The following is a 25,042-nucleotide window of genomic DNA, read 5'->3' as shown; positions in this document are numbered from 1 at the left end:
GTAGGGCACGGGATGACACCTAGACCTCTCCGGCCTTCGCAGGCCGTGATACAATTATCACTCAGTACCGAGCACCCTTGACTAGGCAGGCTCGCACTGAGATGAGGTCTATTTGCTGGCTTTCCACAGAGTTACACGGTTGCAGTATGCTTCCCTTCCTGCAGGAGAGTTGAGCGCAGACTGTCCCCTCACTCTAAGTATATGCCGCTGCTTCGCCGCGTATCACATGCAGTAGATGGAGCTAAGTAGGTAAGCATTCACTGGCCGTGAGGTTTCCCAGAGGTGCCCAGAACGCACCCCACACCCTCTTGGGGCCTTTCCGTCGCCTTCAGAGCCGCGGGACGCTCCAATTGAGCCACTGGCCTCAGTCGAGCTAGCATTCCTGTCATCAAGACAGCGCTCCTGACCGCCCTGGCTCCCGTTAAGAGGGCAGGAGACCTACAAGTTTTCTCTGTCAAGTAACGCCTCATACCCTCTGGGACCCCCCCGTCGCCCTTCGGGGCCGCGGGGTGCTCCTCAGGAGCCTCGGGCCTCAGTCGAGCTAGAATTTCTGTCAGTAAGACAGCACTCCTGACTGCCCCGGCTTCCTTTAAGAGGGTAAGTTACCGACAAGCTCAGGTTCCTCAGAGGTGCTTAGCACGCACCTCATACCTCGTGGGCCTCCCCGTCGCCTTTCAGGGCCGCGGGTCGCTCCGTTGGAGCCACGGGCCTCAGTCGAGCTAAAGTTCCTGTCATTAAGACAGCGCTCCTGACTGCCCTGGCTCCCATCAAGAGGGCCTACAAGCTTCTCTGCCAGCAAGTGTGTCGAGAATTCGGGCCCGGCGTTCTCCACGTTACCGTCGAGACCCCGGCTCGGTGCCCAAGGTCCCCACCACGCCTTTCCGCGACCAGGTGGTAGACCTGCAAGCTCTGCTCTGGAGGAGGCAGACCCAGTCGTGCGATGTAGTGTCGTTAAATATGTGAGACTGAATCACTCGGCACTTTAGCCGCACCAGCAGCTTCATCTGCCTCGGGATTCGCAGAAAGGGAATGCTCCCCGAACTGAGGTTGGCTAAATGGTGGTAGATGCCCCTCCCTGTTATACCCAGGGACAGCCGTGATCCTTGGTTCATGGCACCTCACCAGCAGATGTAAAAATCGGAAGCTGCGGGCTGGGCGACACCCTACCTTCGCTTGGTTTTCCAACCTTGCGTAGAGGCCGTTCTCCCGTGTCCTAACTTAGGGACTCTCAGGCGAGCGGGAAGACCGGCTGGTGTCGGCTTGCTGCGCCATTCCCACGTGGATCCGTGCGCTATTTCCCAGTATGTTCCCTCCGGCGAACCCTGGGTCCTCCTGCCCCGCAGTCAGGGCTAGGCGCGGAGTAGTCCTGCACTGTGATCCTGCCTGGGTTTCCTTCGCCCCGCAGGTTGTGGCTTAGTTTTTTATTATTCCAGCGGAGGAGACCGCTGTTTCCCTCGTATATCCCCAAAAAACTTTTTATGGATATATTGAATTATTCTTATTCCACATGTAAAATTTCATGTGCTCCGCCCCCCCAACCCATGCTTCAGTACAACTGGCATCCCTGGAGGGGCCCCCTTATTGGGCCCCAGGGCGTTGGGAAGGTTACGTTACACTTCGCCTGCCGGCACGTATACTTGTCAGCACGTGAAGCTGTTGCGTAACGCGGCGTCAGGGTCGTGGCCTTTTCCATGGGTTTGTTCCCAATGTAACGTCGAAGTGATTCGACTGAAGGGGTAACGTCTAGGTTACGAAGGTAACCCTCGTTCCCCGAAGGAGGGAACGGAGACGTTACATTCCCCTGCCACGCCCCTGGCGTCGCGCTGACGCCGGGCTCTCCCGGCTCTTCAGCAAAAGCCTGACTGAGTGGTGCGCGCAGCCATCTTATATACCCGTATGTACGGGGGCGTGGCCGGCGCGCGCGTCCACTCGCCAATTTTCAATTGGCCTTTTTAATAAGGCTCAGAGGTGATCGGTCTCTCAGGCGAGATCCCAATGTAACGTCTCCGTTCCCTCCTTCGGGGAACGAGGGTTACCTTCGTAACCTAGACGTTTTTCTCCTACACTGAGCCATAAATCTCCACTTCAGTAGCACTTAAACCAAACCAAAGATTTTTATTCCTGTCTATATTCTGAAGGTTTCCTAGAGAGGGATTTGTTCATATATAATTTGCTTGATTTTATACCCCCCAAAAAATAAAAAAAATAAAATGTTTTTTTCTGAATTATGGAGTGACAATACCGAAATGAGATACCCAAAATTCCCTCTGTAAAAGCACTTGACTCTGTAATATTTAAAAAAAAAAATTAAACAAGAATTTTGAAACTGACTTCATCCAGTGCTTAGATTTTTGTACTAGAAATGGACTAGACCAGTCCTCTGTCATCGGATGCAAAACTCACTTTTATATTTTGTTTGAACATTAATGTGTGTTGGCAGTTTGTGTACACAACCACCCTACAATGATAAAAATACACCCAGTGGATTAATATCCCCTTTTTAATATCAGGTCATTCTCAGCTTCTTGTGGGTGTGACGAAACACAGATAGAGACCACTCCTACGATAGTTGATTGACATGAGCGCCTTGTCTTAGACCCGCCCTCACCGAGCTCAAACAGTCCGACTCCGATCGCCATTGTGTGACTCAGGTGCAGACTCTAATTGAGCGATTGAGGTGTTCTGTTGTTGGATGTAATAATGAACATAGCAGTCAACATTTACTCCTGACATCTGAGCTGCTGATTTTTAAAAATTAAAGCACCGATCCCGATCGACATATGCATCTATGTTTGTGTGAATCATTCCTGATGCAGCTTCACCCACAGCAGAAGTGAGTAAAATGGTTTTTTATGCATCCTTGCAAACGGCCTTTCTTAATAATGTGCTTGTTGGCAAGTTTTGCTGCTAAACAAAGCTAAAGTAAACATTACGGCTCATCATCCCAGGCAGAGAGGGGTGAGGTGGGCAGAGCTCATTTGCATTTAAAGGGCCCATGCAATAAAATGAGTTGATTTTTGCAGAGCTGATTTTGACAAGGTAAAAGGGTGTTTTTTTTTTACACTACTATTGAGAATTTTTAACTAAAGCATATTATAGACTTTTCATTAAGACCCTTAAGAATCATATGAACTTTTGGAAAATGGGCATCCGATGACCCCTTTAATGAAAAGTCTATAATCTACTTTGGTTAAAAATTCTCAATAGTAATGTAATAAAACACCCTTTTACCTTGTCAAAATCAGCTCTGCAAAGAATCAACTCATTTTATTGCATGGTCCCTTTAAATGCAAATGAGCTCTGCTCGCCCCGGCCCTCTCTGCTGAGGGATTATGAGCTGTAATGTTTACATTAGCCACATTTAGCTGTGTTTAGCGGCGGAACTTGCCAACAAGCACATTATTAAGAAAGGCCCTTTGCAAAGATGCATAAAACCCCTTTTACTCACTTCTGCTGTGGGTGATGCTGCATCACGAATGATTTGCATGAACATAGACGCATATGTAGATCGGGATTGGCGCTTTCCTTTTTAAAAACGAAAGTAACGTTAATCATCTGCATCTTCAGCGGCTCAGATGTCGGAAATAACTGATGACTGCTATCTTCATTATTACATCCAACAACAGAACACCTCAATCACTCAATCTGAGACATTCTTGTCTTCCCCTGCACCTGAGTCACACAATGGTGATCGGAGTTGGACTGTTTGAGCTCGGTGAGGGCGGGTCTAAGGTAAGGCGCTCATGTCAATCAACTATCGTAGGAGTGGCCTCTGTCTGTGAGCCATCACACCCACAAGAAGCTGTGAATGACCTGATTTTAAAAAGGGGATATTACTTTTAAAGGTCCCATATTGTACACATTTCTGGAGGTTTATTTTAGTTGTTGATGTCCTTAAAGGTTGTATCAGCGATTTCAAGCCTGAAATATAAAGTGTCAAATTCAGCTGACCTTTCTTCACGATCCGCTCGCTGCCTGCCCCATAAATCAGCTGTAAAAAAAAAACGCGTCTCTCTGGTCAGCCTAGGGTCCGAGATATGCCAAAAAAACAATCGGTGCTACCAAACTTTCCACAGCAAAACTTTCGCTCCGCCTCCATCACATCCCTGCACCAGTACGAAAGTCCACAACACCAACCCCCTGACGGTGATTGGTTGGAACACTGTTTGTTTTGCTGTGGAAAGCTGTGGTAGAACCGATTGTTTTTTTTGGCATATCTCGGACCCTAGGCTGACCAGAGAGACAAGTTTTTTTTACAGCTGATTTATGGGGCAGGCAGCGAGCGGATCGTGAAGAAAGGTCAGCTGAATTTGCCACTTTATGTTTCAGCCTAGAATCGCTGATACAACCTTTAAGAATATATATTTGCGGTATAAGTGCCAAAATCCATCTCAATAAATTTTTACAGCTCCTTTTTTAAGAGCTCTGTCAAAAACAGGTCGATTTTGGCCCATCCAATTAATATTCATGAGCCTCTCTTCTGATTGGCCTGTTGTTTTCTGAGTGGCGCACAGGCCAACCACAAGTAACTACGGTCATATGTGCTGTATAGTGAGCACGAATCACTGCCCGAGACGACTCGTTCTTCCCGAGTCACATTAAAGATTCGTTCAAAATGAACGAATCGTTCAAGAACTACCCATCACTAATGCTGTAGCCTAGCCCAGAGCCATAGAGAGAGCTGATACTCAACAGGATATTTCAGAATGATCATTAATGTTTTTTTTCTTTTTCAAACACATGTATGAATGCAGTAAGCTACGTAACTGTTGCTTTAGTAAAGCCCCTTTCACAATGTGCGTTGATTCCGGAAAATGACGGGAGCGAGCGCTGTGTGAACAAAAGCCAGAACCAAATGCCATAAAGGCAGTGTTGTAGTGATGATGCACGTTATCCTGCGACTCTTCACGACGGAAAAATACGTGCAAAGTGGAATGAAGCATCAATCAGGCAGCTCCTCACTATCAGCGCTGAAGCACAGATTGTTCATCATCATCAGGTTAGTTTCAGTTTAGTGAAATGTACGCGTCGCATTACATCTCACATCCATGTCACGTCTTTATGGGTTGTGTGTAAAGCACGCACAGATTCCGGAAAATCACTTTGTGAATGAACCAAATCAAACAACTCCGGAACAAATCATGGGACACATTATCCGTGTATTTTCCGGAATGGCTGTGTGAAAGAGGCTAAAGTCGCCGTGCCACTGCTCTCTTATATTAATGTTGTTTGGAAGCCTGTGCAATGATGTAGTTTCCTGACATCCATCAACTGAACAGCGTTTTCTCCACTTGTTTTCGTGTTGTTGCTCAACAATAGCATGGATGCAATGTTTTCGGGTTTGACAAAAGGAGGGTGGGACGGTGGTTGGTGCTTGAGGCGGTGACTGAGTCGATCGGACGTCACGTTTTTACGGAAGTCACAGCGGCTCGTGAAAAGGAACAGCTACTTTAAGCAGGCTGTGTGCAGTTTACTGTGGATTGACTGTTTTGAAACTTAAATGGTAGTCACATAGCCACTAGACCTCAGTTATCATGAAGAAAGCCAGGAAATTTGGATTTTGACAATATGGGAACTTTAAAGATGTAAAAAATACCACTGGGTGGATTTCTATCATTGTAGGGTGGTTGTGTACACAAACTGCCAACACACATTAATGTTCAAACAACATGAAAAAGTGAGTTTTGCATCCGATGAGCCCTTCAGATAAAATGTCATTTTTTTAATCCAGTGGCAGAAACAAGCTTCCATATGTACATCATAGATTTCAGAAAATCTTTCCCCTGACGTTCAGCACAAAAAACATGAAAAATGAGTGTTGGATCTGTGTAGTCGTTCCAATATATCACACAATATAGCAAGTGCTGATGCTGCAGAACTGACCTCCACACGCACTTATTCACACTCACCTGTGCCGATATCCCGATGAGCAGGAGCCACTTCTGCTGCTCGTCCGTTCTGTAGTTGATGATCTGGCAACCCGCGAGGCTGGCGTGACGATCGAACATCTTGATTGGCTGAGAGTCTCCCTCCATGCTCCAATGATAGGCGGCCATGTCCGTAACCAGGGCGATGGTGTTGACCGAGATCCATTTCCAGAAGAGGACTTCATCCGTCATGGTGTGAGCCTTCACTTTACTCTTCATCTCCATGTTAAAGATCTGCAGCGTCCGCGCCGCTGGAGGACACACACCACATGCAACCTTTGACCTCACACACTCTACACTGAATATAAGCTGTGCTGGACATGACATGTTTACTCCAATACTTCAGATTACTTACTTTTATGCTTACTTATACTTAGTTTTTTTTTGTTATTATACCTTAAGGGGAGACACTGCAGGCAAAAACTTTTTTTTCATGCACCTGTCAAGTTTGAGATTTTGGGCTTTTTGGTTTTTCATAAAGTGTTTTTGCAGACAAGTGGAAAGAAAAAACCTAAAAGACACTGTTAAGTGTTTCTTTTATAGCACTTTATCTATTTGCGTCAATAGAGTTCAATTACAATGCATATTTTTAAAGGCTGTTTTCTCAAAATGAGTGTTTTCTCCTACACTGAGCCATCTCCACTTCAGTAGCACTTACCACTCTTTACTTTTTTATTTTTATCTATATCCTGAAGGTTTTTACAGAGGGATTTGTTCATATATAATTTTCTTGATTTTATACAACATTTTATTTCCCAAAAAACTGTTAAAAAAATATTGTTTTCTGCCTGTTGTAAGTATTTTCTGAATTATGGAGTGACAAAATAAGATACCCAAAATGTAAAAACATTTGACTCTAATATGTCAAAAAAAATTAAACAAGAGTTTTAAAACTGACTTCATCCACTGTTTAGATTTTTGTACTAGAAATGTATGCAAATTAGTGCATATTTCATTAAATAATGGCTCATTTGCATATATACCTAACATTTTACAAAACTTGTAATACAAAAAATGTTTGCAATTATCAATGTAATCAATCAACTGAGTAAGTAAGGTGACTATTAGTTAATTTTTTTACCCTATTCCCATGCAGTGTCTCGCCTTAAAATGACCCAAAACAGATTTTATTTATTCAATGTATTTACTGAAACTCAATTACAAACATTGCTATTAACTGCATCGAAAGGCTGAAAATGGAAGTTGTTTCAGAGACAGAGACAGTTTTTACATTCTGATGAATGATTATGAACACAAACATTTCTTTAGAAAAACATGCACTGATGAATCATTCACATTTAATTCTGAAAGTAAATATTGATTTAATGTTGACTTTAAAAGTGATATTCTTCAACACTGAGTATCATTATTAAATATAAGAAATAATCTAATACTGTACATTAAGATCTAATATTAAATGTCTATTTTTTTATTAAATTTAATAAATTAGCTTTTATTTTTTATTATATTTTTTGTTTTATTTTTTTCTTTCTGATTTTTTATTAATTTTTTTATTTCTAAACAGCTTCATTGTTTTATTTCAGTTTTAGTTTGTTTTTTGTTTTTTTACCTCAGCTCATTTCGGTTAGTTTACTTCATTATTATTATATTTATATTTATTATATATTATATTTACATTTATTTTATTTTATTTTACTTTGATTACAAATCGTTTTAGAAAAAATTAATAATGAATAAATACTTTTATTTTATAAATGTAAAAGTGTAAAATTAAAAATTAAAAAATTAATAATTGAAATAAAAATAAATATGAAATAAATATAAATACTATATTATATTAAATTTTTTTATTTTATTTTACTTTGATTACAAATAATTTTAGAAAAAAATGAATAATGAATAAATACTGTTATTTTATTTTATAAATGTAAAAGTGTAAAATTATACTACAAATTAATTAAACTGAATTTGATGAATAAATGAATTAATAGATAAATAAATAATATGTAATTAAATAAATAATTCATAAAAAAATATATAATTAATAAAAATAAAAGAAAATCTATTACCAATTAAAAAAATAATACATTTAAAAAGGAAAATCAGGATTAAAATTAATAAATAATTTTGTTTTATTTTATAATTGTTAAATTGTAAAAACTGAAAATTAAAATTAATAATTAACATAAAAATAAAAATAAATATGAAATAATGAACATGAATTAAACAGAATTTGATGAATGAATGAATAAATTAATTAATAATCCATAATTAAATACATCATAAAAAATAAATAAGTAAAAAACAATTTATCAAATTAACTAATAGAAAAGAAAATCTATTATCAAATCTTAACCCCAACAGAAAAATTTCAGCATTTTTAAATTCTTTATTTTATTCTGATTACCAAACCATTAAAAATAGGATTAAAATAAATAAATAAAACAAAAAACAAATCAATACCCAACACTTACTTAAAATTAATAAAATCATAAAAAATAAAAACATAAAATAATTAAAAACGAACCATATTTTATATGAAAACATTTACTACTACAAAATCCCCCAAATTCTACATTTAAAATAAAAATTAAAACAAAATGCTTGCTAAACAAAATGTATAAATGTTCATTTAAATTATTAAGAAAAGACTGATAAAATGTATTTATAATTTATAATTTTAAAATTGATAAAGACACTGAGCCAGATGACATGATCTGCTTGATTCCAGATTCCACACGATAAAGCACTGAATATCTAATGGGTTCATGAACCAGGATGTGATGAGAAAAAGATGTTTTAGGAATGTTTTACTGTAACTGTAAACGAACAGGCCGTATCAAACATGCATTCTTTACAGTCCAGACACTCCTGATTAGTGCTTGATTACGTTCCTGAAATTCATTCAGCTCAGATGCTTTTAACAAGTTACAATAATGTAATTTTTACTATGAAATATGGGGTCATATGTTTACTGATATTAATTTAATTTTAGAATTGTATTAGTTTATTAAATTAACAGATAATAAATAATAAAACAAAACACTTAAAATATAACTTTCAAAAAATGAATCAATGTCAAAATTAAAATAAATAATACTTTTAAAATAATCAAAATAAAACAAAAATTTAAATTAAAAATAATTTTAAAAATACTACAAATTTAACTATAAAATGAACAAATAATGTTTTTATTTTTACATTTTTAAATTAACATTCATTTTTAGTAAGTTTATCACTGTTATTAATTTTAAAATTTAAAAGAATTTTAAATAAAGCATTTTATATTGTTAATATTATTATTAAAATTATATTATTATTAATTATTATTATTCTAAAAATGAATCATAAAAATATAAAAATAAATTATTTTAATATAAAAATAGGTGAAACTAAACACTTAATGTAAAATTAATGCTTAAATAATTACAAATAAAAAATTTTAAAAAAGTTTTTACTTTAAAATGTATTTTTAAAATTTATGATTTAAATACTTTTAAATAAGCAGTTCATTTTGATGAATTTTAAAAATGTAAAATAATAATAAAGTAACAAAATATTTGTAAAAAAAAATAAAACAATTCAATTGTAAAAAGTAAAATAAAATGAATCAATAATTAAATATAAATTTACACTTAAAAATACTACAATACAAAAAAAACTAAGAGTAAAAAAATTATTAAATCACAAAATGTAAAATTAATAAATATAAAAAACTAAATAAAACAACAATTAAATCATAAAACATAAAAGGAAATTAAAACATTAAAAATAATAATCTAAATGTAACACAAATGTAAAACATTAATTAAATAATAAAATGTTACATTAAAATAAAAATAAAAATAATAAATTGAAAAATAAAAACAAACAAAATAAAACACTCACCAAAAATTGTAATTAAATGTAAAAATGTAACTAAAATCAAAATAAAAACAATTAAATCATAAAACATAAAATGCAATTCATATATTTTAAAAATAATCTGTAAAAATGTAAAATAGCAATTACTAAACAAATGAAATAAAAATAAAAAACATTGAATATTAATTAAGCTAAATTTGATAAAGAAATAAATGTTAAATCATAAAAAAATCCTATTAAGAAATATATAAATCACAATAAAATAAAAGAAAGTCTATTACAAAATCTTAACCCTAAAAGAAAAATGTTTGCATTTTTACAATTAAACAACTTCCTATATTTTTATATCATTTTGAGAATGTCCCTGGATGTCTGCAAAAGGATGTTTTGTCATGTTTATCTCACTTTTGGGTACAAATTTGTCCCCAAATGTGGTGAACACACACAATACTCATGCATATGTCAGAAACACAGTAATTCGGCCTTCAGCCAACAGGACACAGACATTTCCATACATATGAGACGTTATATATGTATGTGAGCCGTCAATGATCAGAACACAATGATCGACAGGCATCATTCCAGAAAGACGGAGAAACTCACCATCTTCAACAAGAGCAGAGTGAGAGCGGTTTAGTGGTTAGAGCGGTTAAAGAGTTAACATTTCTGAGAAGCATATCAGAGAACAACAACAGCAGCATAATTATGGCAAGCCGTTTTAGCCTAAAATATTAAAATAATAAATAAAATAAAAGTGTTACTCGTCGTAATTGCATTTTTACTAGTAACAATTCAATTAGAGAGATCTCTAATTAAATTCTTACTAGTAAAAATTCCAATTAGAGAGCTCTACAAAAGAATTTTTACTAGTCATATGTATGGCAAGCCGTTTTAGCCTAAAAATATACTAAGCGTTACTCGTTGTAATTGCATTTTTACTAGTAACAATTCAATTAGAGAGCTCTACAAATTAATTTTTACTAGTCATATGTCTCCATTGACTTCCATTCATTTTTTTAATTACAGAGCTCTACAACAGAACTTTTACTAGTAAGAATTCCAATTAAAGAGCTCTCTAATTCAGTTTTACAAGTAAGAATTCCAACATAATTAAATTAGAGAGCTCTCTGCCATTTTATGATTAACTGAAATAAATTTCTTACATACGGTTCCTTTAAGAGAGCTCTCTAATTTAATTATTACTAGCAAAAATGCAATTACAGAGCTCTACAATTCAATTTTTACTAGTAAAAAAACACATTAAAGATATGTTTAATTGCAGAGCTCTGTAATTGAATTAAAGAGCTCTCTAATTCAGTTCTTACTTGTAACAACTGATTAGAGAGCTCTCTAAATTAAATTCTTACTAGTAAAAACTGAATTAGAGAGCTCACTAATTGGAATTCTTACTAGTAAAAATTGATTAAGAAAGCTCTCTAATTGTAATTGTTACTAGTAATAATTCAATTGTAGAGCTCTCTAATTGAAATTCTTATTAGTAAAAATTCTGTTGTAGAGCTCTGTAATTAAAAATGAATGGAAGTCAATGGAGACATATGAGTAGTAAAAATGAATTTGAAGAGCTCTCTAATTGGAATTGGTACTAGTAAGAATTTAATTAGAGAGCTCTGTAATTGGAATTATTACTGGCAATAATTGAATTAGAGAGCTCTCTAATTGTAATTGTAACTAGTAAAAATTTATTTAAAGAACTCTCTAATTGGCATTATTACTAGTAGGAATTGGATTATAGAGCTCGCTAATTGAATTGTTACTTGTAAAAATGCTTTAACGATGAGTAACGCTTATTATATTTTAGGCTAAAACGGCTTGCCATATGCCATACATATGTCTCCATTGACTTCTATTCATTTTTAATTACAGAGCTTTACAACAGAATTATTACTAGTAAGAATTCTAATTAGAGAGCTCTCTAAATCAATTTTTACTAGTAATAATTCCAATTAAAGAGCTTTCTAATTTAATTATTACTAGTAAAAAAACACATTAAAGATATGTTTTATTGCAGAGCTCTGTAATTGAATTAAAGAGCTCTAATTAAATTTTTACTAGTAAGAATTTCAATCAGAGAGCTCTACAACTGAATTATTACTAGTAACAATTCCATTTAAAGAGCTCTCTTATTAAATTTTAATTAGTAACAATTCCAACATAATTAAATTAGAGAGCTCTCAAATCGAAATTCTTACTAGTAAAAACTGAATCAGAGTGCTCTTTAATTGAATTGTTACTATTAAAAATGTGATTACGAGTAACACTTTAGGCTAAAACGGCTTGCCATACATATGTCTCCATTGACTTCCATTCATTTTTAATTGCAGAGCTCTACAACAGAATTATAACTAGTAAGAATTGCAATTAGAGAGCTCTCTAAATCAATTTTTACTAGTAACAATTCCAATTAAAGAGCTCTCTAATTTAATTATTACTAGTAAAAATGCAATTACAGAGCTCTACAGTTCAATTTTTACTAGTAAAAAACCACATTGAAGATATGTTTTATTGCAGAGCTCTGCAATTGAATTAAAGAGCTCTCAAATTCAGTTCTTACTAGTAACAATTGAATTAGAGCGCTCTCTAAATGGAATTATTACTAGTAAAAATTTATTTAGAGAGCTCTCTAATTGGAATTGCAACTAGTAATAATTCATTTGTAGAGCTCTGTAATTAAAAATGAATGGAAGTCAATGGAGACATATGACTAATAAAAATTAATTTGTAGAGCTCTGTAATTTTAATTGTAACTAGTAAAAATTGATTTAAAGAGCTCTCTAATTGGCATTGTTACTAGTAGGAATTGAATTATAGAGCTCTCTAATTGAATTGTTACTTGTAAAAATGCATTTATGGTGAGTATATTTTAGGCTAAATAGGCTTGCCATACATAATGAAATCTGTCAGACTGATTGAGAAACGTGTACATGAGCGGATCGGCACCTTTCAGTGCGATGACTTTGCTGGCTGGGTTCATGATGGCGCTGTCTGCGGTGATGGGCCGGCGGATGGGGTTGGTCGGGTCGCTCAAGTCCACAATCACCACCTGGTTCTGATCGCCCACCTTTTCTCGGATGCAGATGAAGCGGTCTGACTCCATGGTCAGGCAGCTGAAGCTGATGCTGGCCGGACTCACTCCCAGGCTCTGCAGCTAGAGGGAGACAAACAGGGAGAGCGCTCAGAAAAACCCTACACAAGTCCACTAGTCCTAAATAGTTAATGCATTGAAGCCAATGAGTTTTTAAAGAATTATTAAATTGTATAAATTGTTTAAATAATTACAAATAAAAATGATCAAAATAAAACACTTACTAAAAATTCAATAAATCATAAAATGTAAAATTAAAAACGAATGTTTTTATTTTAAAATGTATTTTTAATTTTCTATTTTGTTATTTAATTAATTTTTAGTAAGCAATTCATTTTCAATGAACTTTAACAGTTGTAAATTTAAACATTAAATCACAAAAATGTGAAAAAATAAATACATATTCCAAAATGAAACAGTTAAATCATAACATGTAAAATAAAATTAATAAATAATTATGAAATAAAAAGAATCAAAATTTAACACCTACAAAAATGTATTAAATCACAAAATGTAAAATTAAAATTGATGAAAGAAATAAAACAAACAGTTAAATCATAAAAATGTAAAATTAATAAATATTTCAAAACAATTAAAATACAAAATAAAAATTAACAAACATACATATATATATATACACACATAAATATATATACTACTCAAAAAGTATTGAATAAGAAAATGTTAAATTAAAATTAATAATGAAAAACAGTTAAATAATAAAAATGTAAAATGAATAAATATTTATTAAATAAAATAAAACATCAATTAAATAATAAAACACAAAATTAAATTAATTTATTTAAAAAATAAACTAAACGAATACATGCTAAAACATGTATTAAACGATAAAATCTAAAATTAAAATTAATAAAGAAAACTAAAAAAATGATCAAACAATTAAATCTAAATATTTAAAAAATAAAAAACAACAATTAAATCATGAAATCTAAAATTAAATGAATATATTAAAACATTCCAAATCAAATAATCAAATCAAATACAAAAAAAGTATTAAATAATAAAATGTTAAATTAAAATTAGTAATAAAAATAAAAAAATGATAAAGCAAACAATTAAATCAAAAAATGTAAAATTAATAAATATTTAAAAATGAAAAATAAAACAATTAAATCATAAAATACAAAACGAAATGAATATATTACAATAACATGTATTGAATAACGTTAAATTAAAATTAATAATGAAAGGTAAAAAATGGTAAAACATAAACAATTAAATAATAAAAATGTATAAATGATTAGGAAATAAACAAAAACACCAAAAATTAAAAAATAAAATGTACAACTTAAAAATAAAATAATATATTTTTTTAAATAAAAATAATCTAAATAAAAAAACTATTCACAAAAATGTAAAAAAAATATTAAATAACAAACATAAAAATAAACATGTGAACACGTGAATGTATTGTTAAAGTAAAGACTTCAGCTCGAAGGGGTTCATAAAAAGAACAAAATAAAACACCAATAAATTTATTATAATAAAAAAATATTTATGTAAAAATTAAATAAAAAATATTCTAAACAAAACAAAATTCTATTCTTTTATTAAATTAAAATTAATAAATGTTAGGGGTTCAGCTGAAAAAAAAAGTTTAGTAAGTTATTGAATGTCTAATGGGTTCATGAACCACAAGTAATTCCTGCAATAAAGCATCAAGCGATAAAACACCTGATTTAACCAGCTGTGAACAGCGCCGAGATTCAAGATATTTTGACATTAACTTAGATATTTTCATCACAGTGAACTCTCACTGCTCCAAACTCTCAGCACAGTCGTATATTAAACATGAAACATGTCCTGATGAGAGCCGGGCTGTTTCATGGCTGTTTGGATCATACAGATGGGTGTAAGCTCACGTTCTTTAGGATTCAGGAGTCTCTCTGGGGTCTGAATGATTCACTGCTGAGAAACACGGGCGTAACGCAAACCTGCTGTCCGTCTGACGGGAACACACTGCTTACGCAAGGACCTCCTGATACTGTATAGCAGCCCACGGCCAACACACACACACACACACACACACACACACACACACACACACACACACACACACACACACACACACACTTACACACTCGCACACTGCGTTAGAGAAAACACAGCTACAACTCTTTCCTCCCTTTTCTTGTCTCAGCATTACTGACTCCCTCAAACACACACACACACACACACACACACACACACACACACACACACACACACACACACACAAAAACACAGGGACAGATAGAGGACTGAGTCTGTGTTTTAGTGCTCTAATCAACATCTTCACTGACTTCACAAAACCTACTGCAAAATCAAAACCAACACGGCTCTGTGATGTTTTAAGTTTCTAGAAACGGCTATGAACATTCCCTAAAAAATAATCAAACCATAAAAATGTCAAAATTAATCATTTATAGGTAAAAGCATTCAAAGAAAATAAATTTTAAAACTACAATAAAAATAAAACATTTGCTGAAATATAATTAAATCATAAAAATGTCCAAATTAATAATTTTAATGTTAAAAAATGTTCAAAAAATGCAAATCATACAAATGTCAAATTAAAATAATAAAAAAACACAATAAAAATAAAAATAAATAAAACTAAATAAAATAAAAATATAATTAAATCAATCATCAAAATGAATAAATTATTGAAAACTAAAAGTTAATGAAATCACAAAAAAGTCCAATTAAAATTAATAATTCTAAAACACTTGCTGAAAATTAAATGCAAACTTAATTTTATTTTATTTTATTTAAAAATTAAAATGAATAAATCATCTTAAAATAAAAAGCACTGACAATAAATCACTTGCTAAAAAAAATTATCATAAAAATGTAAAATAAAAAATAAAGTAAAAAGAAATGATAAAAGTAAAACATTACTTTATTTTTAATTAATAAAATAAAATAACAATTAAATAAAAATTAAATGTAAAATAAAGATAAACAAATATAGATATATACACACAAAAACAAAAAAACACATAAATAGAAATAAATATAGAAATAAGAAAAGTTTTAGGAATTATATAGGACTTATGTGCTTGTTTTGCTAAACTTGTAAGGTCCTAAATGACATTATTAGTGAAAATTCTCCTCACCAAGATACAGAGAAGCCTGTTGAACAGCGCTTTCAGTATTTAAAAAGCCTCATAAATCAACCAAATCAGGTGTAGCTTGAAAATCAGACAGGTTTTAGTGAAGAGTTAGATGCTTACATTACTGTACATACAGCAGCATTAGAACTGTATGAAAAGCACTGCATCTATATGAGACGTTCTTACTGAAAGCTCCAGATGTCCACTCACACACACACAGATCATAATGAGGAGGAGGAGGAGGAGGTAAACTCATTTCCGATGGGCTCGTCTATGATGATTCTCTGTCTCACAGCAGAATGAGATGAAGCGGACGTCAGAAGACTCGCTCTGTCTCTGTCTCTTCCGCTTACTGATCTCTAGTATTCTCTACCACAAGACATTTCATGCACCTGGCAAACACTTGTAACCAAAATGCAAAATTTCACATACATAAGCAAAAAATCTGGCTCTAAACTCTCTTTTTTTTTAATCAGAGTTGATCTAGACAAGTATATGGAGAAAAAAAAAAGCTCTGTTAAGCCTAAAGTAGTCAAATCTGAATCAGATGAATCAGATGACTCGCGATTGCGATCCAAAGTCCCGATCTGAATCAAATGACTCGCGATCGCGATCCGAAGTACCGATCTGAATCAAATGACTCGCGTTTGCGATCTGAAGTTCCGATCTGAATCAAATGACTCGCGATCGTGAACCGAAGTCCCGTTATGAATCAAATGACTCACGATCGCGATCCGAAGTCCCGATCTGAATCAAATTACTCGCGATTCGAAGTCCTGTTATGAATCAAATTACTCGCGATCGCGATCTGAAGTCCCCATCTGAATCAAATGACTCGCGATCCGAAGTCCTGATCTGAATCAAATGACTCGCGATTTGAAGTCCAGTTATGAATCAAATGACTCACGATCGCGATCCGAAGTCCCGATCTGAATCAAATGACTCGCGATCCGAAGTCCTGTTATGAATCAAATGACTCGCGACCGCGATCCGAAGTCCCGATCTGAATCAAATGACTCGCGATCGCTTACCGAAGTCCCGATCTGAATCAAATGACTCGCGTTTGCGATCTGAAGTCCCGATCTGAATCAAATGACTCGCGATCCGAAGTCCCGCTCTGAATCAAATGACTCACGATCCGAAGTCCTGTTATGAATCAAATGACTCGCGACCGCGATCCGAAGTCCCGATCTGAATCAAATGACTCGCGATCGCTTACCGAAGTCCCGATCTGAATCAAATGACTCGCGTTTGCGATCTGAAGTCCTGATCTGAATCAAATGACTCGCGATCCGAAGTCCCGATCTGAATCAAATGACTCGCGATCCGAAGTCCTGTTATGAATCAAATGACTCGCGACCGCGATCCGAAGTCCCGATCGGAATCAAATGACTCGCGATCGCTTACTGAAGTCACGATCTGAATCAAATGACTCGCGTTTGCGATCTGAAGTCCCGATCTGAATCAAATGACTCGCGATCGCGAACCGAAGTCCCGTTATGAATCAAATGACTCACGATCGCGATCCGAAGTCCCGATCTGAATCAAATGACTCGCGATCGCGATCCGAAGTCCCGATCTGAATCAAATTACTCGCGTTTACGATCCGAAGTCCAGTTATGAATCAAATGACTCGCGACCGCGATCCGAAGTCCCGATCTGAATCAAATGACTCGCGATCCGAAGACCCGATATGAATCAAATGACTCACGATCCGAAGTCCAGTTATGAATCAAATGACTCGCGATCCGAAGTTCCGATCTGAAGAAAATGACTTGCGATCCGAAGTCCAGTTATGAATCAAATGACTCGCGATCCGAAGTTCCGATCTGAAGCAAATGACTTGCGATCCGAAGTCCAGTTATGAATCAAATGACTCGTGATCGCGATCTGAAGTCCAGTTATGAATCAAATGACTCGCGATCGCGTTTCGAAGTCCTGATCTGAATCAAATGACTCGCGATCCGAAGTCCAGTTATGAATCAAATGACTCGGGATCGCGAATCGAAGTCCTGATCTGAATCAAATGACTCGTGATCCGAAGTCCAGTTATGAATCAAATGACTCGCTATCGCGATCCGAAGTCCCGATCTGAATCAAATGACTCGCGATCGCGATCCGAAGTCCCGATCTGAATCAAATGACGGATCGCGATCACAAGTCATTTGATTCAGAAGTCCCGTTATGAATCAAATGATTCACGAACCCGCACCAAAGTCCCAAACTGCACAAATGATTTCCGATCGCAATCCGAAGTCCCGTTATGAATCAAATGATTCGCAAACCTGCACCAAACTGTTTTGCCAAAAGCCCCTGATCTTTTTGAAGATGGACAAGTTCACAAGTTTAAATTTTAATTTGTTCTTTAAATAGACTACTAGAAATCCATCTACCAATGATAAAAAAAAAAAAAGTCTACGCAGTTGGCTGTGGCAGCTTTGAAGACCACAATTTATTTTTTGGACATCGTGAACACAATTTAGTCACACACATAATCGTGCTCCTAAATGACACGATTCAGCTGTATGTCTACCTATGAACCCATGAATCACACTGTAACATTCAATTCTGTGTCTGCTGACCCAGAGAGAGCATTTCATGTATACGAAACAGCTTTACAAAGTCTTTTGTATTATTTTGTATTATTATTTGTATGCCGGATATTATAGGGACATGTCCTTAGTGTCCCTATAAATTTTACGCACTTGTAAATATTAGATGGAAAACTTAACATGTTGCTTTGGCAACTACATGCAACAAGTTTAAGTACTAAAACTACTCAAACTACAACTGAAATAAATATTAAATTCAAGCAAAATATGAATAAAAATGACAAATGCACAATGAAATTAATAAAAATTCAAACTCAAGTTAATTCAAATTATTAATAAATCCTACAACAGTACAAAATAAATAAATAATTGAGATACTAATATTTGTCTTTTAGACAATATTTTCTAAATATAAACATTTATTTTTTCATATTGTCAAATTTATAATTAATTTTAAAGTTTTAGTGATTTTGTTTCATGTTTTTGTCATGTTTGTATGTTTTTCTATTTTTAGATGCATTTTTCAATTCATTTTATTTCAGCTATGGGTTTAAATATTTTAGTATATCAATAAAAATGATTCCTTTTTTGGCAACAAGCTGAAATAAAATAAGTTTAAGTTTTTTTATTTTTATTTTTTATTTCAAGTAGCTTTAACCCTGTTGTGTGTGTGTGAGAATCATTGCTAGAAGGGTTAAATATTACCAGACAAAGATACAAAAATTATATTTTAAAATTTAAAATCAGCTTATCAGACAGGAAAGACTATTTCATTCATTTTCTCCTCAAAACACAGTTATGCAAGCAATGAGTTCAACAAAATATATTTATATATAAATATATTTTAATTTTCAGTGTTTGTAATAAAACTAGTCCTCTGTGTCAGTTTATGCTGTTGATAAACATGTTTCCTCTTCCTGCTCCTAACTTCATTAGCCAAATCTCTATTGGGTTACAGCTTTACATCAGCAGCCAATCAGAGGACAGAGAAAAATGACACAGCAAAAATAGCCATTCGAGTTTGAACATGAGAACAAGATGTAATATTTTAAATAATAAAAAATTATTTTAAAAAAGTAATTACATTTTTTTTTAATAATTTGAATAAAAAAGGCATTTAAATAATAATAAATAAATAAAAATAAACAAAGAGCACTTGTGTAAAATCTGGTCGCTTTTAAGATCTGTAAGTATTTGAAAGATAGTGAAGCTGGATATATTTATATCTGTGTGTTTGTTCCTTTTCCTGTTCAACATATTTATAAGACATGAGCTGAATGAACCGTGTGTCTATTTATAAAACCGCACACACATTTCCATTCAGGATAAAACTGTATCAATATAATCCAGCTCTGAATGAACTCAAACACACATTCAAGACATAAAGCCGAGCTGCTAGAGGCCCAAAGTCCTGCCGGCTGCAGATTCTTGGCATTCTTTGACAGAAATGCACCGGCTGAGCGTCCGACACTGGAATAAGACACGAGAGAGAGAGAGAGAAAGAGAATCAAAAGAGAACACGGAGGAACCGTATCTCAAAAGCCACGCTATGAAATTCCACCTTTTACAATAAAATATCATCTCAAATCCCGGTAAAGCAGCCGTACATCTAAATGAGACGGCAGCATCTGGTTTCGATCAGCCCGGGAGTGAATTCCAGATGCGTTCTGTGAACGACAAAGAAAACATGGCTTGTGGAAAGGTGAGGCTGGGACAGTCGCTCACACGTCTCTGTCAGGGAGAATATTTTCAAAGGCGTGTAGAATGAAACTTCATTAGCGTTTGGCACCGAAACCCTCATCTCCAAAATAACACTGTCCCATTGTTTCCAATGGATCCACTGAATATGCACTTCAGTGCTGGAGAGCAACTCTGATCCAGATGAAATGAGCGAAGCACAGTCTTTGCGACTGTAAGTGTCCTGCTTTACTGGAAAGCTGAGTCATCTTATCTCACTCCAGCAGGAAACTCAAGGAGTAATTCATCCAAAAAATGAAAACATACTGAAAATGTCCTCACCCTGCAGGCCATCCAAGATGTAGATGAGTTTGTTTCTTCATCAGATTTGGAGAAATGTAGCATTGCATCACTTGCTCACCAACGGATCATTTGCAGTGAATGGGTGCCGTCAGAATTAGTGTCAAAACGGCTGATAAAAACATCACAATAATCCACACCACTCCAGTCAAACAGTTAACATTTTGTTAAGACAAAAGCTGTGCGTTTTTGAGAAACAAATCCAACATTAAGATGTTTTTCATCTTAAAATGTCACCTTTGGCCAAAATACATAAAACGCTTCCTCCAGTAAAAAATCTCCTGTTGTCTCTCATGTCAAAAGTTCAGAGCTGCTTTGTATTGTTTTTACTTGCAAACGGTGCTTTATCTGTGCAGATTTCTCTCTTAATTCAGGAAGTAATATTTTTGGAGAGAATACTTTATGTTCATGCAAAAGTTACTGATGGATTTGTTTTTTTACAAACACGCAGCTTTTGTCTTGTCAAGATGTTAACTGATGGAGTGGAGTGCTGTGGATTACTTATTGTTTTTTTCAGCTGTTCGGACTCTCATTCTGACGGCACCCATTCACTTAAGAGGATCCGTTGGTGAGCAAATGATGCAATGCTACATTTCTCTAAATCTGATGAAGAAACAAACACATCTACATTTTGGATGGCCTTAGGGTGAGTATTTGCATTCAGCAAATATTCATTTTTGGGATGACTATTCCTTTAAAAACTGCAGACGGTGCTATCTGACATGCAAGGAGTAGTTCTCACCCTGATGTTTTCCAAGATGTTCATGTCTTTCTTTCTTCAGTCGTAAAGGGATTGTTTTTTGAGGAAAACATTTCAGGGATTTCTCTCCATATAGTGGACTTCTATGGTGCCCGCGAGTTTGAACTTCCAAAATGCAGTTTAAATGCAGCTTCAAAGGGCTCTAAACGATCCCAGCCGAGGAATAAGGGTCTTATCTATTCAAACGATGGGTCATTTACTAAAAAAATTTCAATTATAACTTTTTAACCTCAAATGCTTGTCTAGCTCTGCGTGAATTCCGGTTCAATACAGTTAGGGTATGTCGAAAAACTCCCATCTCGTGTTCTCCTCCAACTTCAAAATTGCCCTATATTGCTGCAGAAGTACCAACCCAGTGTTTACAAAGTGAATGTGTAAAGGAGGTCAAACGCCCTTTACAAAATAAGGTAAAACAGCGATGTAGGATGATTTTAAAGTTGAAGGAGAAAATGAGATGGGAGTTTTTCTGTCTTGAACCTGAGTTCATGCTAGGCAAGATGAGCATTTGAGGTTTAAAAGTATATAAATCTTTCTTTTTTTTAAGAAAATTATGATCGTTTCACTAAATAAGACCCTTATTCCTTGACCTGGATCATTTAGAGCCCTTTGAAGCTGCATTAAAATGGCATTTTGGAAGTTCAAACTCGTGGGCACCATTGGAGGCCACTATATGGACAGAAATCCACCATTTCTTTATTACTGAAGAAAGACATGAACATCATGGATGACAACGGGGCAAGTACATTATCTGTACATTTATTTGACGGTGCATTTCACCCACAATTACAGACACAAGCTCATCCGACTAATGCAGTATGGAGAGAAAAGAGACAATATTGTCAATACGCCAGCCTTAAAAGAAAACACTAACTCATCTGACATCTGACAGCAATTTACAAAAGAGCTTCAAAGCACCTAAATGCACTTTTAAAAGCCGTAATATGACATGCACGACAAAAAATGTGTGATTTAGAAGCTTTTTTTTAATAAGCGTGACAATGGAGCACAAAACCAGTCTTAAGTAGAACAGGTATATTTGTAGCAATAGTCAACGATACATTGTATGGGTCAAAATGATTGATTTTTCTTTTATGCCAAAAATCATTAGGATATTGAGTAAAGATCATGTTCCATGAAGATATTTTGTCAATTTTAAAGATGACAACTTTAAAATCATTAGGATATTATGTAAAGATCATGATCCATAAAGACATTTTGTAAATTTCCTACTGTAATTATCAAAACGTAATTTTGAATTAGTAATATGCATTGCGAAGAACTTCATTTGGACAATTTTAAAGGTGATTTTCTCAATATTTAGATTTTTTTACACTTTCAGATTCCAGATTTTCAAATAGTTGCACCTCAACCAAATATTATCCTATCCTAACAAACCATACATCAATGGAAAGCTTATTTATTCAGATTTTATGATGATTTGATAAGACTTATGACTGGTTTTGCGGTCCAGGGTCACAAATAGAGGCAATAATACAGTATTTCCCTGCACATTGCATTATGAAGAGTCATCCAAATATTATATAGTTTCATTGTCTATAAAACTCACTACAGCAAAGACGCTTGTTTCACTACAGTAAGGTTTTTTATTTGCATACAATGCAACTGCTGTGCAGTTTATCACACAACGATGTCAAAATGTGTCATGCTGGGTAATTGCAATAAAATGTAATCCAAAACTTCAAATTTGTGCATAATGTTTCTAAAGCAGTTTTATGAGCTCATATAGCTGTACATGGAATGTTATTATATGTAGTAATACTTAAAGACATAGTACTATATGTAAAATAGTTCATATTTTAAGTATTATTAGCCTATATATGTGACCCTGAACCACAATATATATATATATATATATATATATATATATATATATATATATATATATATATATATATATATATACATAGCGCCAAAATAGTTGTATCTCAGCCAAATAATGTCCTATCCTAACAAACCATACATCAATGGAAAGCTTATTTATTTATTATTTAGGATGATTTGATGACCTTTACGACTGGTTTTGTGGTCCAGGGTCACAAATAGAGACTACAACGTAGTATTTCCCTGCACAGTAGGGGAAATAGTTAATATTTTAAGTATTATTAGCCTATTTAATATTTGTATATAGCCAAAAATACATTGTATGGGTCATAAACATCAATTTTTGCCAAAAATCATTTGGATATTAAGTAAAGATCATGTTCCATGATGATATTTTGCAATTTTCTTACTGTAAATATATCAAAACTTAATTTTTGATTAGTCATATGCATTGCTAAGAACTTCATTTGGACAACTTTACAGGCAATTTCCTCAATATTTGATTTTTTTGCACCTCTAGATTTTCAAATAGTATCTCATCCAAATATTATCCTATCTTAACAAACATACATCAACGGAAAGCTTATTTATTATACAATGAAGTGGACTTGTACACATTCAGCTGTAACCTAAAATATTGATGATTATTGTGTAACATAACTGTGTAACATAAAAAAGAAACATTCTTAGATACAGTAACTGTAATATTTTAAATGTCATGCAGCTATGTATCAATTTCTGACACGTCATGGATCGATGTTACTATGTAACAATCCCTTCATCGTCATTCTTTGAAATGTCAGGCAACTATGTAACATCTAACGCAACTCTATATTGTCTAATGTCACATATGTATCAACTATGTAACTTGTGCACGAGCGCAGCGCGCGGGCGAGGCCGCCGTTACACAGTTGCGTCTTTACAGTTTTGACTGCGTCGAGCGGAAAGCCACGAACGTTGCGTGTGACCGTGCGGTTTTACCTGCAGATGCTCCTGGAAGCGGATCGGTAAAATCTGCGCCATTCTCACGGAGAGGAGAGGAGGAAGGTGAGGAGGAGGAGGAGGAAGGGGGCGCAGATGAAGAGGTGTGTTTGTGTTGTGCTTCTCTGAGTTGTGTGTCCCGTCAGACGCGGTTATTCCGTGAATGCTCGTGAATCTCTGTGTCTTCGGCCGGTCGGATTCACTCTGGGCAACTTCTCGGGGCGCCGCCGAACTCCTCCGCGTGAGAAAGTAGATCCGCGCGCACTGATACGAGCCGGACGGGGGAGAGACTCCTGTCCTGCGGCGCAGATGCTGTAAACACACTCTAACTGGAGCGGAGTGCGGTATGATGAAGTAGGGGAAAATGCGTGAGTTTGCGGGTGAAGGGAGTGTGAGGGGGTTCAGCTGTACCCTTCCGCTCGAGACGAACATGTGACAGTAGGAACTCCCCCCTCCAGCCAGAAATACTGGGGGTCTATTTCTGCACACTCACTCAGAGCAGCAGCAGCAACAACAACAATAATACGCACGACATTAAACCACTGCCGTTTAACTGTCATTCACATAATATTATAGTATATGTTAATATTTTTAAGTTATTTTATATTTTTCGTTTTCAATTAAATTTACCTTTTAAGTTGTTTTATTATTATTATTATTTTAAATGCCTGCTTAGTATTAAGAACTTCAACTTGAACTAAACTATAAAACATTACACAACTGACTGAAATATTTACTTAAATTATTTTTTTCATAATTTTAGTAAATATATATTTTAAATTACATGCTTATTTATATTTATTTCTTTATTTTTAAATGTCTGTTTCTTTTACTTTAGTTTCAATTTACCTTTAATCATTGTTTTTTTCCGTTTATTACATGCCTACTTTAAGTATTAA

The 25,042-nt window shown here is 34.6% G+C and overlaps 1 protein-coding gene across 2 annotated transcripts in view; it reads right to left on the bottom strand.

The window, feature by feature from the left end:
• The window catches only part of cltcl1 (clathrin, heavy chain-like 1), an 80,450-nt gene extending 55,969 nt beyond the window's left edge, over positions 1-24,481 (bottom strand). For both annotated transcript variants that reach the window (XM_073818649.1, XM_073818650.1), the window contains exons 1-3: positions 24,144-24,481; positions 12,711-12,918; positions 5,910-6,178 (exon numbers count right to left, since the gene is read on the bottom strand). In XM_073818649.1, coding sequence (XP_073674750.1) covers positions 5,910-6,178; positions 12,711-12,918; positions 24,144-24,185 — 519 coding nt within the window. In that variant the 5' untranslated portion in view covers positions 24,186-24,481. The remainder of the gene's footprint in view (positions 1-5,909; positions 6,179-12,710; positions 12,919-24,143) is intronic.
• Between the last annotated feature and the right edge of the window lie 561 nt (positions 24,482-25,042).

This window comes from Garra rufa, chromosome 15, assembly GCF_049309525.1.
Source record: "Garra rufa chromosome 15, GarRuf1.0, whole genome shotgun sequence".
Taxonomy (NCBI): Eukaryota; Metazoa; Chordata; class Actinopteri; order Cypriniformes; family Cyprinidae; genus Garra; species Garra rufa.
Note: the sequence above shows the minus strand (reverse complement) of the source record. Positions and strands in the feature narration are given on the sequence as shown.